Here is a 16,951-nt window from a genome sequence, read left to right as displayed (position 1 = left end):
TACACAGCCAAAGTTATATTTTTCCACAAATTAATCAAAAGACAATGGGTCCCATTTGCATAATTGTTTTTCAATCTGAACATTACAAGCGATTTTGTAGGTTTAAATGGGATGACCACATTTAAGATCTGTAACTGGCTGTGTGAATATGTGTGGGCTTGTCAAAAAATAAAGATTATGATCGGTGTATTTCTTCAACACACGTCGACTTCAATGATGGCGAAGGCGAAAAGCTTTTCTTCACTCCCTCTCGTTCACTCCTTTGCTCCACATCGTTCCGCTTGAGTGGAGGAGTGCAGTACAGGAGGGAAAGATAATGGGATGGAGCCACGGTCTAACAGTTAACGTCACACAATCCCATGTTTAAAATCTTTAATCAAGATAAGTACAGCTGAGACCAAAAGCATGGTAAAAGGTCAAAAATAAAATAATATGGCAAAGACAATGGGATCGAGAAACTAGGGGTCATCATTTTTACAGCCTTCAAAAGAATGTGGGAGAAAAGGCATTTAGGCGGAAGTAGAAAAGAGAAATCATTACAAGAATGAGGATAGTTTGTGCAGGGTGACACACTGTTCGTCCTAATGGAAGATGCGATCACCGAAAACAAATAGAAATGCAGCATGATATTCAAGTGTGAGAAGTAAGTTATAGAGAACATAGGCAGACATTAACACTTTTTTTTTGTTAAGTCTTTATTCATACATCTGTTCAGTTAGTGGTGGTAATGCATGAAAGCTGTTGCCAACTACCATAGAACTAAAGAAGAACCACCGATATACAAGAGTTTTTGTGCCAAAGAACACAAAAAGGGCAAAATAACTTACTGCTAATTGCATTCTATGGAGAAAACTAAGATCACTTAACAACGAAAGAAACCCCAATCTGACAATTTATTGTGATGAGAAGTGTCATTATTTGTAGCAGTTTATCAAACAATGGTTGTTTTGGTCTAGGTGTTATGGGAAAAAAAAAAAAATTTTAATCAATATTTTGTAGGTCTATTTTCACAATCTGCTTTTCATGTTAAACGTACCGATCTTTAAACTAGTTTCAAAATACCATTGGGGAAGTTTTATTTAGCCGTATTATTTTGCCTTTAAAAGTTTGACGTTCCCCATTAATTTTAAGGAGGTCCAATGTTTTGCACTCAACATGCGCAGTAGGCTACATGTTTACTTCCGGGGCTTCACAAGCTTAGCAAAGATTTATTTTCCAGGCGTGCTAGGCTCATAGCATATTTGCCATGCAAGTATGCATGTCTGTGGTAAAAGTAGTTGCTGTTGTCGACGTGAAATAATAATTATCGCTAAACATGCCAACGTATTGTGTCGCGGTGGGCTGCAGACAGAGACCGAAACCTGAGTCTAATGTTAAGTTTTATATTTTCCCGCGGGATCCTCTTAGGAAAAAGCGGTGGGTCTCTTCTCTGAGGCGAGATGGGTGGACACCCACACCGCGCAGCAGAATATGCAGTGTTCATTTCATTTCAGGTGTGTAATATCTTAATAAAAAATCGTGTGAAGTTGACATTTTCTGCAAAATTCTACGTTTGGCTAGCTAATTCGCCGGATTTCTGGCTAGCGATTACGATTTGCTGGAACTAGTTAGTCTCCCTTTCTGCAGAGGGAATTCTCCATGAACTTTCGTATCCCTGGAGCGTCATGTATCTGAATTTTCGACCAAATATTCCCATGGTATGGTTTTATAAAACGTCCCATAAAGAAACATCCTAAGCAAAAAACATTTAGATTTTTGTCACACACGAGTGGCAGTTGCGGTGGCGATGTTTGGCCCTCGGTTTAGGTTAGGCTATTGATTGTACTGACAATGTTGTATATCGTAATCGTTAAAGGGTATTCGTAAATACAAGGATAAGAACAGTTATGTCCGATATGTCATTACGTAGTCATTTTGAAGTGTATAAATATGAATGGTCCAAAACGAACGCTTTTTGATTTTGGTCACGTTTTTTTTTTTTTGATAGATACAATTTAATATGTCTCTTGAGTTTAATCTACTTTGACTCATAGTATGTATGTATTTGAATTGAAATACCACTGCATATAGGGGTATGCAACTAATGGGTACCAAGCCTGACTTGTTTTCACATCAAAATCAGCTGACAATGCAGACGTAAGTGAAGTGAGTTGACTGATAGCCTGAATCAACATGGACTGATAGCCAAAAATGATATTGTCTCTTGTAACGAGGTGCATTGATGTGTTTGTTTGTATTTGGTCCTGGAATAGGCCTTGTAAACTCGCTCTAGTTGCCAGATGTTTAATAGTTTCTCCAAAGCCATCACATGGTCAAATTAATAAAGATATTCACACCATCACGTGACTTTGCACTTCACACGTTTCTGCTGATTTGGGCTTCCTTATTATGCAACACCATTTTAATTTTCCGTTTATCAGTCATCCAAAGGTGAACAAATGAAATAATATTTGAAGTGAAAAGAAAAACCTATAACATACAATTTTAAGGATTCCTTGTGTTAGACTGACCTACCCACTATGTACTCAGAAGTCTGCTGCTGCTAAATTGATAGCGGGCACAAAGAAAAAGTGTAACGATGTAAGTGTACATCTATAACATATTAAAAAATGGGAAGAATGTTTAATGTTAAGTAAGTCACCTAATTTGCATATTTTGTTTTTTTGGCTGGAAAATATTGAAATTGGGGGATAGCCTTGTGTGCAAGCTTTTCGATAATAATAATAATAATAATAATAATAATAAGAGAACCATACTGCTGTTTATTTTTGTAGAATTTATCATTATCTAGGTCTGGTGGGGGGTCCAATATAGGTCAACTTTGAGGGCCCCTGTCTCTTGAGTGATTGGTCATTCTTGGTTGACCAAACCATATTCTAACACTATCATAGGTTAACATGTATGTGTGCATATGTATATATATATATATAAATCTAAAACAGTGAGCTCAGAAAGTGATTGAGTTCTGCAGCTGTTGGTTCTGTTTTCAGGCAGGCAGAGTGATGACCCTGCGTCGCCAGACTATGTGCCATCGTGGTTTGCACACACAACAACAGCTGAGAAAGAAAGGTCAATGGCAGCCATGAGGAGATACAGGCGGTGCCAAGGGTATACCTTCCTCCGTAAATCTCATGCCATGGTTCCCACATCCAGTGTCACCTACATATACTTATAATAATAATAATAACAATAATAAATAAATTAAGAACGCAAAGGGTCTTTGTTGATTAACAACAATACACCAAAAATATTTCCCTTTCCATCCCCAAATGGTGATTCCTTTTTTTTGATGGAATAACACTAACACAACTACGATGGATGCATATCCTTGCCGAAATGAAAATGAAAATGGTCAATACTTTTGGAGGGGACTAATTCCCAGCTCACGATAAATCAAATGCAATGACATTGCATCCATCATTTTCGAGTGGTCATGCAAAGAAAACCTGCCGAAATTCAAATTGAAAATGCAATCCCTTCCTCCTTTTGCCCTTTCTGTCACATACGTTAAGGTGCATCCCATTTTCTGTGCAAAAACTAGCTGAGAGTACAATCTGTTACAAGCCCACTGACCGGGAATACAGCAGTGCAACAAGACATTCCTAATTGAAGGTGCTTCAAACTGATGCTTGACTGCGCAAGCACGTTCCATTTGCCAAATACGTGTGGTCTAGAATCTTCCCTCCTCATCTCTCATCCTTGCATCTCTTCCTCGCGCCCTCCGTTGGGTGGAGTAAAGGAGCGAGGGAAAGACGTGATTTGAACTGGCAAACTTTGAGTCGAGCTCTGTAACTGTTCTATCGCTGCCCGTGATATCCTGCTGGGGATGTCTAGTTTAAATATCTGAATGTACATCAATCAGGCATTAGATTCTGGAGCATTAGGCTTGCAGTCACCGTTTATGTAAAAGCTTTCTCTCCATGTTATTAATGGTGTTTTTTTTCATGGATTGTAAACCATAGTGCTCGTATAAGGAAAGCCACTGGTGGGACGATGTCGCCGCTGGAGCGAGCTGCGTTGGACTATTTCAAAAGTGGACTTGTACCAACCGGTTCCGATCAGAGACACTACTCCTGCTTCCCATCTCTCTGCCAGGAGTATGTGAAGAAGTCTTTTATGGAAAGCCAGACATCCTCAGGGTGTGTATTTCTCGTCTTATCTTGGACCATCCATGGCCTAATTTGTGAGTGGGAAGAGGGGAGGAAGATTAGCAGTAGGCTAGTAGCTACCACAATTCTGGTGCATCGCGTCATTTGAAAAAGCTAGACTTGTTTAATTTGTCAATGCTGAAATGTTTTCTGCTGTGAAGATGAGTGATGGAGCTGAACTGCATGTAAATGTAGCACCAATAATTGTGCTGTTCCTGCAGGTGTGCTTTGTGTGTAAAGAGAAGATTTTCAGGCAAATCCTGGTTAGTGTGGTAGCATTAGAAGATGATGGCTAGTTAAACAAATTAGTGTGCACTTAGCAATGTCCTTGTAACTTTTGCTGAACCATATAAAAAACCAACCAGACATTACTCAGTAGTACTAGCAATTGGTACTTTCTGACACAAGTTTGCACAATTTTACAGTGCCAATTGGAGCAACGAATTGTTGAACAGTGCAGTTGTGTTCTGTCTGTATGTTTTCATTCATCCAATGATTTAGCCCCAATATGTTTATATGAATTGATTGCTAGACTAGCTAGGAAGCTTGTGAGATTTGATGTTTGACTACATGAGACTAAGTGGTCCAGCTGTCTCTTCCCCAAAGTTGAAATTGAAACTTATGTCTATGTCTGTGGTTATAGTTGATGACATTTCCCCCTATGTGTGTGTTTTATTCTTTTGTGTGTATGTCGGACAAAAAGGAGTTCTGAAACACCAGCCTATACCAACCCTGCTGCCAGGTCCAGTAACAACCAGCACCGTCAGACAGAGGTATAAACCTCCTGTGCTTACCTTGTGTGGAAACTTGCAGTAACCTCACCAATTGACTTATTTGACCCCAAAGTAAGTGTCATGCTGGTACTGCTGAAATTATTTAGACTTTAATGCAGGTAAAAATAAAAGTAGGGCATTAACTGAAAAGAAACGAGACAGTAACTCTTCTGTGACAAAGTTTTCAATTTAAGAATTGAAAAGTTATTGAAAAATTATACTTTGGATATGCAACATCAGTTAACAAATGCTATTTACCTCAGAGCAACAGTAGTAATATGAGGTAACTGTGTAATGTGATTGGCAGTAGTGTGAGAGCCTCCATTTTGATCTCTCGTTGGTCAGCTTGCCAGTTGTTCTATATGGAGTTGGATGAATAACTCGCCTACAGGTCTTGCTTGAATCAGATGACAAAATCACAACCCCTGGTGCTGCGCATATGTTCAGCTTTCAGATGATGTATGTGCTTGCTTTGTTCATGTGTTCATGGTTAAAAGTACAATAGTGAATTTCGGACTTCTAACGGTCAAGAGAGGAATAGCAGCAACAAACAACTTCAAACCACAACTCCGTTTATCCCTTCCCCTTCTCTGTAAACGTGCTGACGTTGAAATGCCATTGGCTGTGGCAATTAGAACCAATTTTCAACCAATGAGCTTGAATTTGTACAGCTATACAATGTTTTGGTACAGAGTGTTGAGCTGTCAATGGTATAGTTTGAAACCAGAATTTAAGGACTATAAACACGGGCAGAGGGTGAGTCAACATGTCAGTGAGGCCTTTTTCAGTGATAGGAAGGGATGGTCTTGTAACAATGTTTTTATCCAAAAATCTTACCTATTGTACCTTTAAAACCTGTACCTTGAATTTAGCTCTTCAATCAGTGTTCAATTGTTGTTCTTGCTGCAGCTGTTGTGGGAACTGTGCCATATTTTGTGCCCAGTTGATATTTAGGTGAATGTGAGCCATGCCATATAAAACATTTCCAAGATGAATATATGGCTCTGATTATAATATGCACAGTTTTTTGTGAAGCTACACTATATATTTTAAATAATGCTATCTATCTCTGAACTCAAAATTGAATTGAATGTTGCAATAATTTGACCTGCTTTTTAGAATGTAGCATATCAGGAATTTAAACCTGTAACCCCCCCATTCATTAAACATGAATACCACACTGACGTGTGTTGTTAGATACCATTCATCTTCTTTTATGTTGCAATGTTGGGAGGGTACATTCAGTTCATTTTTTTTAAGCATATGGTGGCCCAGGGAGGTGTGGTTGACAAGTCAAGACAAGACAAGTAACCATGTATATATAAGTTGTTATTTTACCTTTAGTTGCTTTTTTATGTATTGCATCGGAATGTATGTGGGGATCTGTTCTAACTTTTGCTGATTGGTGATTATGTAGGAGACTCTGGGAATGATATAAATGTATCATGAAAATGTGTTTTATTTTTATTTTTATTTATTTTTTTGCTGCATTCAAAAAGTGCCCACCCTTCCCTCTCCTCCCGAAGATTAAACCCTTAGAGGAGAACCCTTACCTCAAAACCTGGCTGAGACACGACTACAACCCGCGACTAAAACCCAAGAGTGTGGACCAGTCGTCCTACCTATCAACCAATGGGTAACTCGCTCATTCAGCCATTCAGAATCTCAGAAAATATTGTGATCTCAGTGAAAGGCTAGTACTAGCTAGCTAATACGCTATGCACTTCACGAAGAGAAGGCAGTGCCTTATTTTTATTAGCTGCCTGTTTTTTCTGCTTGGAGGAGAAAGGATTGGGGGAAAAAAAAGTTGTGAAAAAAAAGTTTTTTCTGGTTATTCAATTGATTTTTTAAATGTCATATCTAATATATTTTATATTTGTAATCTGTCTTGTTATCCAAACTAGCCATACATACTGTATGAGGGGGTGGCTTTGACTCTGGTGCCAGGGGGGCTGTGCAATAACTGATCCTAAGAATCGGCACTTGTGGGCAGGGCAGTTTCTGCGGTGCACTTTTGATGGTGCAGTGACCTCTGAACTTTACTGAAATTGAATCCATTTTGAAGGACGCTCAACATTCCATCAGTTTCTGAGATTACAGTGCACCCAACCCGCCTCCACGAAGACTACTGTACGCGAAAGGTATGTTAAAAAAGAAGCTGCGATTGTTGTGATGTGGTCTTTCTGCATGCATTCAGTGGCAGCCCATGGCGGGCAGCGGATTTTCCGCCAAATGTTGTGAATGCACCTTTGGTCTTCTGCGGTTCAGATTGCTGCTCGCTCTAACGCCTTCTTTTGTGTTTGCTTTTTAGAGTGTCCAGTGGGCTAAGGGTGTCTGGAAAAAGGTACAGTATAGATGTTAACCCTCTGCTGTCGGCGGTGTCGATCAGATCAACTTTTCTTTCTATTTGGATGATTCACTTCGTGAGATTTTACCATATAGATGCAACGAACATATTGACAGAAACCGTAGAATCTTGACTTCGCAATGCACTTGTTGACACATAATATTAATAGTTTTAAAATGTTTTAAATGAGATGAATTAGACCACTGCGATTTCTTAATCTTTACTCATTAATATGTGAGTTTCGCTCAGCGCGAATTCCGGCCCATCTCATTCAAATTGAAACGCGGTGATAATTATTCTCTGGCGATACCATGTGCGAGAACGCCAACTGTAAAGCACGATACAATGACATACAGAAGCATTCTTCTTCACATTCACTTCTTTTGGGGTAAACGTTTTTCATCACGGAACACGTTTAATTCCGGAAAATGGCACGGATGACTGGACGTCATGAGTAAGTGCATTTCTTCTGTGTGTACTGCAACTTCTCCACCTTCGTTTCTATATTCAGCAATATGCGCGTTTGTAAATTCCCTCACTCTAACCATTGTATCTCAAAATAATTCTTGCATGATCTGTAGTGGCATAGCCAGGATTCTGAAACTGGGTGTCCTCACACAATCGATATTAGCATACTGTATCTACGGTATGGTAACAGACCAACTCCCAGAGCAAATGTATTTTATACGATCATATTGGTAAATAGGTGTGCTGTATTGCAACTTCTTTCTGTGTTCGTCTGAATATTGAGCAGTGCGTGTTTGTAAGTTACCAGTTCTGAGTTAATGAACGTTTCTAACCATTACACATCTGAAAATAATACATCTGCATTTTTACAAGACGTGCATGCTCTGTAGGATGGACATTGAGAAAAAAACAGAACACTGTGGAAGTGCAAAGAGTGTGATGTCCTCTGTGCTTGCAGCAAAACAGGAGCTATTTTGAAAAATGGCTCCCACAAACTTTGAGGTGTTCATGAATGGCATCTTCATTGTATGTAGTTTGTGTGGTCATTTCAATAAATTCCTGAATCAAAAAATATATTTGTTTCTGTCTTCTAAATGGCTCACTGAGTATTTATTTGTGGAAAGGCTTTGTCTTGGAGGTAGGGAGGGGTCTGGCCAGGTGTGAAAAGCCTACTTACCTGGCAGGACTGCATACCACATAAATATCAATTGAAGGAAGGCCATTAGTAGTGACAACACTAGGTTTCTGTAATTTATTTCATATTTCGAATTGGATTTGCTCCAATATTTTGTCATCTTTTCATACCCAAGACCTAGATGAACAAATTTCAGTGATCCAAAAATCTGGATTAGTATGTGTTTTTACAGCGTTGCTGTACGTGTTGAAAACTACTATTTACAATTTTGTGATTCTAGAGCAATTTACAACCAACATATGATTCTGACCTACTTACTGTTGCCATATTATTGTAGCTGAGTTTGTGCTGAAAATAAAGATGTGAAACACTTTGGAATCACTGTATATAAAGTTGATTAGAATGACACAAATGTCAGTGCGTCGCACAGTCACCAGTTTTCCTCATTTTGCCCTCAGATCCCAGAGGGTTAAAGAACGGTTGCGCCAGGCACTTCGACCATTCCTGTAACGTTTGCTTAACACGTTCACTTTATTGTTTTCTCCATCTCTCCTTTAGTCACCTTCATTATTTCGCTGGAATTGTAAATGATCCATAGATGTCTGAAAAGACTCCTGACACTGGGTTTATGAAATGGCATCCCTGCACTGTCTGTGTGCTGCGTATTGCATGCTGTACTACTCAATAAGCAAATGAATAAATAAATAAATGTGTTCATAAAAGCGCAGTGACATATGCATGGGTCAGCCTCCACCGCCCACCAGCTCCCCGCACCTGCCAACTGAACCCGAGCCTTAATGAGCTACAGCGTCAGCAGTGCGGCACATGCCACCTAGATATCAGACTGTATTCTGCATCCGCATCTGCATCTGAACTGTATCTGAATGGCATAAGGCACCCAGCAGTGCCCTGCTCTTTTTTTACATTTGTTCTGACCTGCTGGTGACCATTTATTGCTGTGCTTTTCAGGTGGAAAACTGCGTGGCTGAGCCAAATTATTCCATCAAGGTCAGACTTTCTACTAATCTTCGTCAGGGGACTGGGCGTGACGTCCGTCTCACTCGGTTAATTTGGTTTCCAATAACTGATAACATAATGAGTTTAATGATGTTGATGGACTTTACTTGACTCATTTGCCAGACTAGCTGGCAATATCTTCTTTTGAAAGAATTGATTTAAGACACAAATTTAACCAGCTGTGTAAATGAAAGATGAAAACGAAACAAATAAGCTTTATGTCGAGAATGAATAATAACCTCTGTAGCTGTAGTTTAATTGTCATAATAATGTTTTTAATTGTTTCTTTAATGGTAAATTAATCCTTTTAGATCTACCTCAAACTTCAAATATATATCATTTTTACTCTTAGTATTAGATGCTTTACATTCATTTTCAGCCTCCTTAACCCGCACCTTCTATAACTCCCCAGGTCACGGGCAAGTGGGAGTGGCTGAGCTTGAACGTTCGGGGGCCCCTGCCCGAGACCCATAAGGGGCACAGGTTCCTCCTGATCATCACGGACCTTTACTCCAAATGGGGGGAGGCGTGCCCCATGTGCACCAGCTCTGCCAGGGAGGTGGCCCTGAACATCCGTAACCTGGTGTGCCAGCTCGGTCTGCCCCACGCACTCTTCTCACAGCTGAGTAGGATGTTCATCAAAGCGGTAAGACCGCCAACCTGCCTGCTCCATCTCCGTCTCCGTCTCCGTCTCCGCCTGCTCTCTCCATCTCCATCTCTGTCTGTGCCTGCTCTCTCCATCTCCATCTCTGTCTGTACCTTCTCTCTGTCTCTGTCTCTGTCCCTAACCAATCACCATCAGGCATCATTTTGTCATTCTGTCTCTCTAACTTGCCGTCATATTGCTCAGGCTCGGAAAGGTTCTGTGATATTTGTATGCTACAGAAGATGATAGAAGCCTCGGATCTTTGAATCAAGGCAGTAGGCTGTTACGTTAGCAAATGTTGCTAGGCTATCAGCTATCAGTATGATCACTGGTCTAAATTCATCTGCTGGCTACCCCCGATAATATATCAACTTGGAACCGCAAGAGCTGCACTGTATGATGAAGAACATTGGTTTTAGATTGAATATCGTAGTTACATACCAGTTTGCTGTTGATTCTTCAGGGACCACTTAACTACACTTCCCATGACTCCACAGGACACTTCCACAACACAACCCCGGCGTGATGTCTAGGTACCGTTAAGCCAATACTGTAATGCCAGGAGCAATAAACTTTAACACTAATAGAGCAAGGACAATCCATTGTGCAGCCCTTTCTTTTTGCCTTTTTGCTCTCTTATCTTCCTGCCAGCTCGGACAGCGGCAGAGGTTCTCTCTCTCTCTCTCTCACCCTCCTGCCAGCTCAGACAGAGGCCGACATCATACCACGCGACTTGGCTTACTTTATAGTAACTAAGTCCAGGACACTTTCAACCCAGTGAACTAGTGTGCGCTGCACTAGATAGCCACAGGGAAAAATTCCAAACAACCTGGAACTTGGTACACACCCCTTGTAGCACAACAGCGAAACAAACTTTTGCAGCCTGCAACTAATGCCAGCGCCCATCTTTCAGATGATCGGACCATGCATCGTGTTGCCATGGCTAAAGCCAAGGACACAGAAATTCCTCATTTATGGCTCCATCATCTCGTCTCTCTGGGACATCCACGACCAGAGACAGCAATGCGTAAACGGACTCAGTAAGACTGACCAAACACCTCAGGCATTAGCTACTGTTGTGGTTCACCAGCTGCGAATATGTGTTTTCTGTTTGCCACGTTAGTTCACGTTATTATGTGAGTATGTTTTGTTAGCTGTATAGCTTATTATGTGAATCGGTTCGCCTTTATCGCATATGTGAGTTAAACACACACTCTGTTTTACTCCTAACCACAGCTAACTCTTCCAGTCTCCACTAATAACCACTAACGCACACTGTACAAACACACCTCCCCTCTCTTTGTCCAGAGGCAAGAGCCTGATTTATACTTCTGCGTCGAATCTATGCAGAGGCTACGGTGTAGCTTATGCATAGCCGCGTTCCTGACGCTGTTGGCTATACAGAGGCTACGACACAAGGTTACATTTCTGGGGAGGTACGTGTCATGCTACGCCATAGGGAACGTGGCTATGCATAGGCAATGCCGTAGCCTCTGCATATATTTGACGCAGATGTATAAATCAATCCTTTGTTTAAGACAAAGCGTACATACGCACGTGCCCACTCCCGCACACATTCCTTTGTTAGCATTCAATGTGTATAACTTTACTTGTATCAGGTCAGAACTAATGTTGCAAATTAGATCCCAAATATGCATTGTGCTGTATGTGCTAGCATTAATAAACTTTTGGCGCAAAACTCATATGACAATGAATGGCTACGAAAAGCAGCTTAAACAGTGGAATGGTCCAATGTGCTGGACTGCAGAGCCAAAAGAAGAGACCGTCCCGACTGTACCAGCTGTTCAAATGCTTACCGCCTGTCCTGTAAGAATGAAGGTGATGGGAAGATGGAAGAGGGGGGAGGTTCAGATGGAGGGTGTTTGTGCCACACCCATCTGACCACACTCTGCCTGTGCTTCAGGTGAACAAGGCCCTGGGTATCTACATGGCCATGGAGGACTGCGCTCTCGTGGTCTACCACCCCAAGGCCTGCAGTCTTGATCCTGTAACATACACTGATGTTAACAGGTGAGCTGTGTTTGCAGGAAGTCTGCACTTAATTTGCTTTTGTCATTTGTTGCACAGGCTTTTAGTCTAATTGATTATAGCTCTGTGTGTGTGTTTGTGTGTGTGCGTGTGTGTGTGTGCGTGTGTGTGTGTTGCTTGCGCAGCTTACTCACCCAGTTTATCCGATGTGTTACTCAGCAGTCAGTATTGGGGCGGCCCATAGTGTAGTGGTTAAGGTACACGACTGGGACCCGCAAGGTCGGTGGTTCGATCCCTGGTTTAGCCGCAATAAGATCCGCACAGCCATTGAGCAAGGCCCTTAACCCTGCATTGCTCCAGGGGAGGATTGTCTCCTGCTTAGTCTTATCAACTGTACGTCGCTCTGGATAAGAGCGTCTGCCAAATGCAATTCATGTAATGTAATGTAATGTAATTGGAAGGCTTTATTGTAATTTGAACTCATTTGGACTACCGTAATTGTGCAACAGAAAGTCGACCGTGCTCTGCCTGGTCAGTCTGGTTCTGCAGGCCTCCACGCCTGGCTGGCGGTTGTCCAGTAGGATCTGTGCCCTGGCGCGTGCTGTACTCGTGTGTGTTGTTTGGTGGTCAGTGCGGTGACAAAGCTGGTGGAGGAGTGCCAGGAGAGCTGGGACGTGCACCTCCGCTCCTGTCTGTTCGCCCTGCGGATCAAACGGCACCCCGTCACCGGGAAAAGCCCCTTCTGCGCCCTGTACCACAGGGACCCCCAAAAAGACTCCCCTGACGCACTCCATAAGCTGGCGGTCAGTACAAGCTCAGGAATTATTTTTTTGTGAATGAGACACTATGATTTAAGTCAATTTGACTCAGGTCAGCAAGGAAAATTAAATGTTTAGCAATATTCACAGAAGAGTATTGTCATTATAGTGCTATCTTTATCTACACTTTATTGACTCATGCCCATAAACTTTAGTCTGTTGCCGTCTATTTAGGTGTCATGATACTACCTGAACCAGATATTCCCATGTCATGATACTGATTGATTGAATGAGCAATTGATTGAGTTTTTGGTTGATTGCCTCTAGGAGGGTCTCAGTGACGAGCATCCAATCAGCAGAATCCTGGCATCCCCTACACCTATAGACACGCAAGGACCCCCGCCCTCAGGTGAGTGTGTGGCAGCCCCGGGCAGCAGCAGCCCATCTGACCTGCTTCCTGATATCCGGCTGCATTAATGCCTGCTGTGGAAACACGGCTGTTTAAGGTAAAGGGCGTGAACCAAGCATGGCATTGACAGTGAAAATATAAATAAAAACATTACTAATGTGTGGTTTTTTTTTTGTGTGTTTTTTTCATTTTTTTAGGAAACATTAATTGTTCATGTGATGGTAAATGGTTGGCATTTATATAACGTATTTTATCCAAAGCGCTGTACGATTGATGCTTCTCATTCACCCATTCATGCACACACTCACACACCGACGGCGATTAGCTGCCATGCAAGGCGCCGACCAGCTCGTCAGGAGCATTTGGGGGTTAGGTGTCTTGCTCAGGGACACTTTGACACAGCCCAGGCGGGGGATCGAACCGGCAACCCTCCGACTGCCAGGCGACTGCTCTTACTGCCTGAGCCCATGTCGCCCATGTAATGTTTGCTTTAGCCTGGCTAAATGGTTGTGAGTTTTTGTTCGGTGGGGCGGCCTATGACTTGTCTACACATCTGAAATTCTGAGTGTCAGTTGTGCTTAATTAATACGGCGGCCTGTAGCGTAGCGGTTAAGGTAAATGACTGGGACACGCTAGGTCAGTGGTTCTCATCCCGGTGTAGCCACAATAAGATCCGCACAGCTGTTGGGCCCTTGAGCAAGGCCCTTAACCCTGCACTGCTCCAGGGGAGGATTGTCTCCTGCTTAGTCTAAGCAACTGTCCATCGCTCTGGATAATCAAAAAGCGTCTGCCAAATGCCAATAATAATAATAATAATAATACATAGCTTTCTTTCAGGCACGCCTGCAGCAGTACTAGCTCCGATGGGCGTCAGCATTGTTCTCATTGTGAGTACAAACCACTCCTATAAGAATAGGAGCCAAGTATAGATGAATGATAGGCTTGGATCTTTTATGCTTGTGTTCAGAACAGCTTGTCAAATTTTATTGCTGAATCATATTATTAATACTTTGCCATTGTATGTTTTTACAGTTTATTATTAATGAGACCTCTGCCTTTGTGTGTTATTTCCTTGTACACAGAAGGTGGCAGTGTAGTGCTGGTGTTGAACTGCTTTAGTGAAACGGCCAGCTCCACAGTATTTACAGAATAGCTTGATAGAATGTAAAAGTAAATAATTCATAAAAGTTAGCTGTGCAAACGGCGATTGATAAAGTCATGTGCTAAGCACATTAATAATGTAGTGTATAATGTTCAGGTTCCGTCCACCCTCAGCAACAGAGATTATGATGTGGTGTGGTGTTGGGATTTTCCATGTTGACTGTAGGCATCGTGTAAAAATGTGGGGCAGGGTATTTTAGGGTGTGTTAGGGTTTTCTATGTTGACTAGGCATAGTGTAAATATGTGGTGCAGAGGCAGGGTATTTTAGGGTGTGTTAGGGTTTTCCGTGTTGACTAGGTATAGTGTAAAGAAGTGGTGCAGGGTATTTTAGGGTGTGTTAGGGTTTTCCATGTTGACTGTAGGTATAGTGTAAAGATGTGGTGCAGGGTATTTTAGGGTGTGTTAGGGTTTTCCATGTTGACTGTAGGTATAGTGTAAAGATGTGGTGCAGGGTATTTTAGGGTGTGTTAGGGTTTTCCATGTTGACTGTAGGTATAGTGTAAAGATGTGGTGCAGGGTATTTTAGGGTGTGTTAGGGTTTTCCATGTTGACTGTAGGTATAGTGTAAAGATGTGGTGCAGGGTATTTTAGGGTGTGTTAGGGTTTTCCATGTTGACTGTAGGCATAGTGTAAAGACTGCTCTCTGTGTGACAGGGTAGCCCTTGGTGTGGAGGTGTACCAGGGCTGAAACTCGGAGAAGCAGGAAAAGGGCCGAGCCTGCACGTGCGTGGCCAGCAGGGAGGCGATAGAGAGCGCAGTACCCCCTGAAGAGGAGCACTTTGACCGTGTCTCACCTCCCTGTGGTGGACGGCCTCTGGCTTCCCCTGCACAATGACCTCATACACGCATGAAAAGCTGTCGGACAGAGAGAGAGAGCAGGACATATTTTGGCTAGCCTTCCTGTCGGAATGAGACAGACTGAGAATCTTGTTCACTGTGGTCATTTAAAAAAAACATTGATTCGTCTGCAAGAATGGGGGGGGGGGGGGGGGTTCCCTGACTTCCTGATCACATTCCCAAACCTTGGCCGCCTAGTCATCCCTCTCTCTCTCCACCTCGGCTGACATGTGATGTGTCCTGGAGAGAAATGGTTTCCAGCGCATTGCCTGGGAGGAGGATGCTGGGATGACCGTTGAAGCCATACCATGATGCCATGCCATTTTTGATATTTCTCTCACGCTCGTTATTTCCCCGATTCATTTGTGACTCAATCTCCAAATAACTGGACTATAAAAACAACCATGCCGACTGGTATTGCATGGGTTTCAACAAGAGACACAACTGACCCCGGATAACACTTCCCTGTGGCACATGGAAATGAAACTGTTTTGATCAATTTCCCGCCTTGTGTGTCTTCATTAGCCAATGACAAATAACCCTGGTGTTGAGTCTGGGGGTGGAGCAGAGAGGGTTAATACTGGGTCAGGGGGAGGAACAAGGGGGTGGTGCTGGGTCAGAGTGAGGAGCAGAGAGGGTTAATGCTGGGTCAGGGAGGAGCAGAGAGGGTTACTGCTGGGTCAGGGGGAGGAGCGGAGAGGATTACTGCTGGGTCAGGGAGGAGCAGAGTGGGTTAACACTGGGTCGGGGGAGGAGCAGGGGGGTGGTGCTGGGTCAGGGAGGAGCAGAGAGGATTACTGCTGGCTCAGGGAGGAGCAGAGTGGGTTAACACGGGGTCAGAGTGAGGAGCAGAGAGTTTTGCTTTCCCAAATCCTCTAAGACATGCATGACCAAGGACTGCTGGCCAGTGGATCTGAATCGTGTTCCTGGAGATCTACCATCAGTACGTTTTCATTTCAACCCATATTTGGCACACCGGATTCTATGCATTGGCAGCTCAGAGGGAACTTGTTGCAGTTGAATGTGATGCTTTGTTAGGGCTGGAGTGGTGGTGCAGGATGGTAGATCCCCAGGAACAGGGTTGGGCAGCTCTAATATAGCCAGTGCATGGGCCTGCTCACACAGCTGTGCCTTGTTGAGATCATCCGGCCTGTTAGCAGGGCTTACTGTGCATTTGGGGACAGATGACATTAAACTCAAATACTCAAAATCGTTTTTAAAACATAACTTACATCAGTCATATGCTTTCATAGCCTATGTCCACGAGAGGGAATTATGCGATGTGTTTTTTATGATATCCTTACGTTTGACTTACTTAAATTAAAGCAGGCTTAAAATGGAAAGCAGCTATGGATTTGTAGGCCTAATTGCTATTCCGGTTGTGAGCCAAGCTGTTCCAGCAGGGGGCGACAGAGAGAGAGCCCCGCAGCTGAAACTGAGATGCACCTGCCGGATTTACACTCTTTTATTTATAGCGGCATGCAAATGAGGGAGTGATTTCAGCTCCTTTCACAGTTCAGAACCACAGCCCCATGTCTATTTATAGACCTGTATGTGAGGAGGGCTGAACCAGACTCACATAATATAAATCAATCATTATAATCATTTGACACATTAATGGCAATGCTTCTCAGGCTGGTTTATATAAAGAAGGGACATCAGCATGAACAATTATTTAATATTAAAATGATATAATATTACAATTATTTTTAATATTCTACTGCAGCTTGGTTTTAAAAACCTAACCAAAGCCAGAAATGTTT

At 42.5% G+C, this 16,951-nt stretch overlaps 1 protein-coding gene across 6 annotated transcripts; it reads left to right on the top strand.

Annotated features, from left to right (window-relative positions):
* The first annotated feature begins 1,201 nt into the window (after positions 1-1,201).
* LOC133113910 (uncharacterized) lies at positions 1,202-15,688 on the top strand. Of its 6 annotated transcripts, none has more exons than XM_061223052.1 (14): positions 1,202-1,493; positions 2,995-3,108; positions 3,963-4,139; positions 4,852-4,921; positions 6,421-6,557; positions 6,987-7,062; positions 7,233-7,265; positions 9,340-9,378; positions 9,800-10,033; positions 11,958-12,064; positions 12,654-12,825; positions 13,108-13,189; positions 14,027-14,076; positions 15,006-15,688. In XM_061223052.1, the coding sequence occupies exons 1-14, from the start codon at positions 1,471-1,473 to the stop codon at positions 15,117-15,119; spliced, it is 1,428 nt and encodes a 475-aa protein (XP_061079036.1). In that variant the 5' UTR covers positions 1,202-1,470; the 3' UTR covers positions 15,120-15,688. The 6 variants fall into 6 exon arrangements, with proteins under 6 accessions (XP_061079036.1, XP_061079035.1, XP_061079034.1 ...); XM_061223051.1 differs by having other exon boundaries at positions 2,991-3,108; positions 6,448-6,557; XM_061223050.1 differs by having other exon boundaries at positions 2,991-3,108; positions 15,011-15,688.
* The last annotated feature ends 1,263 nt before the right edge of the window (positions 15,689-16,951 follow it).

The sequence above is a fragment of the Conger conger genome, chromosome 16 (assembly GCF_963514075.1).
Source record: "Conger conger chromosome 16, fConCon1.1, whole genome shotgun sequence".
Taxonomy (NCBI): domain Eukaryota; kingdom Metazoa; phylum Chordata; class Actinopteri; order Anguilliformes; family Congridae; genus Conger; species Conger conger.
Note: the sequence above shows the minus strand (reverse complement) of the source record. Positions and strands in the feature narration are given on the sequence as shown.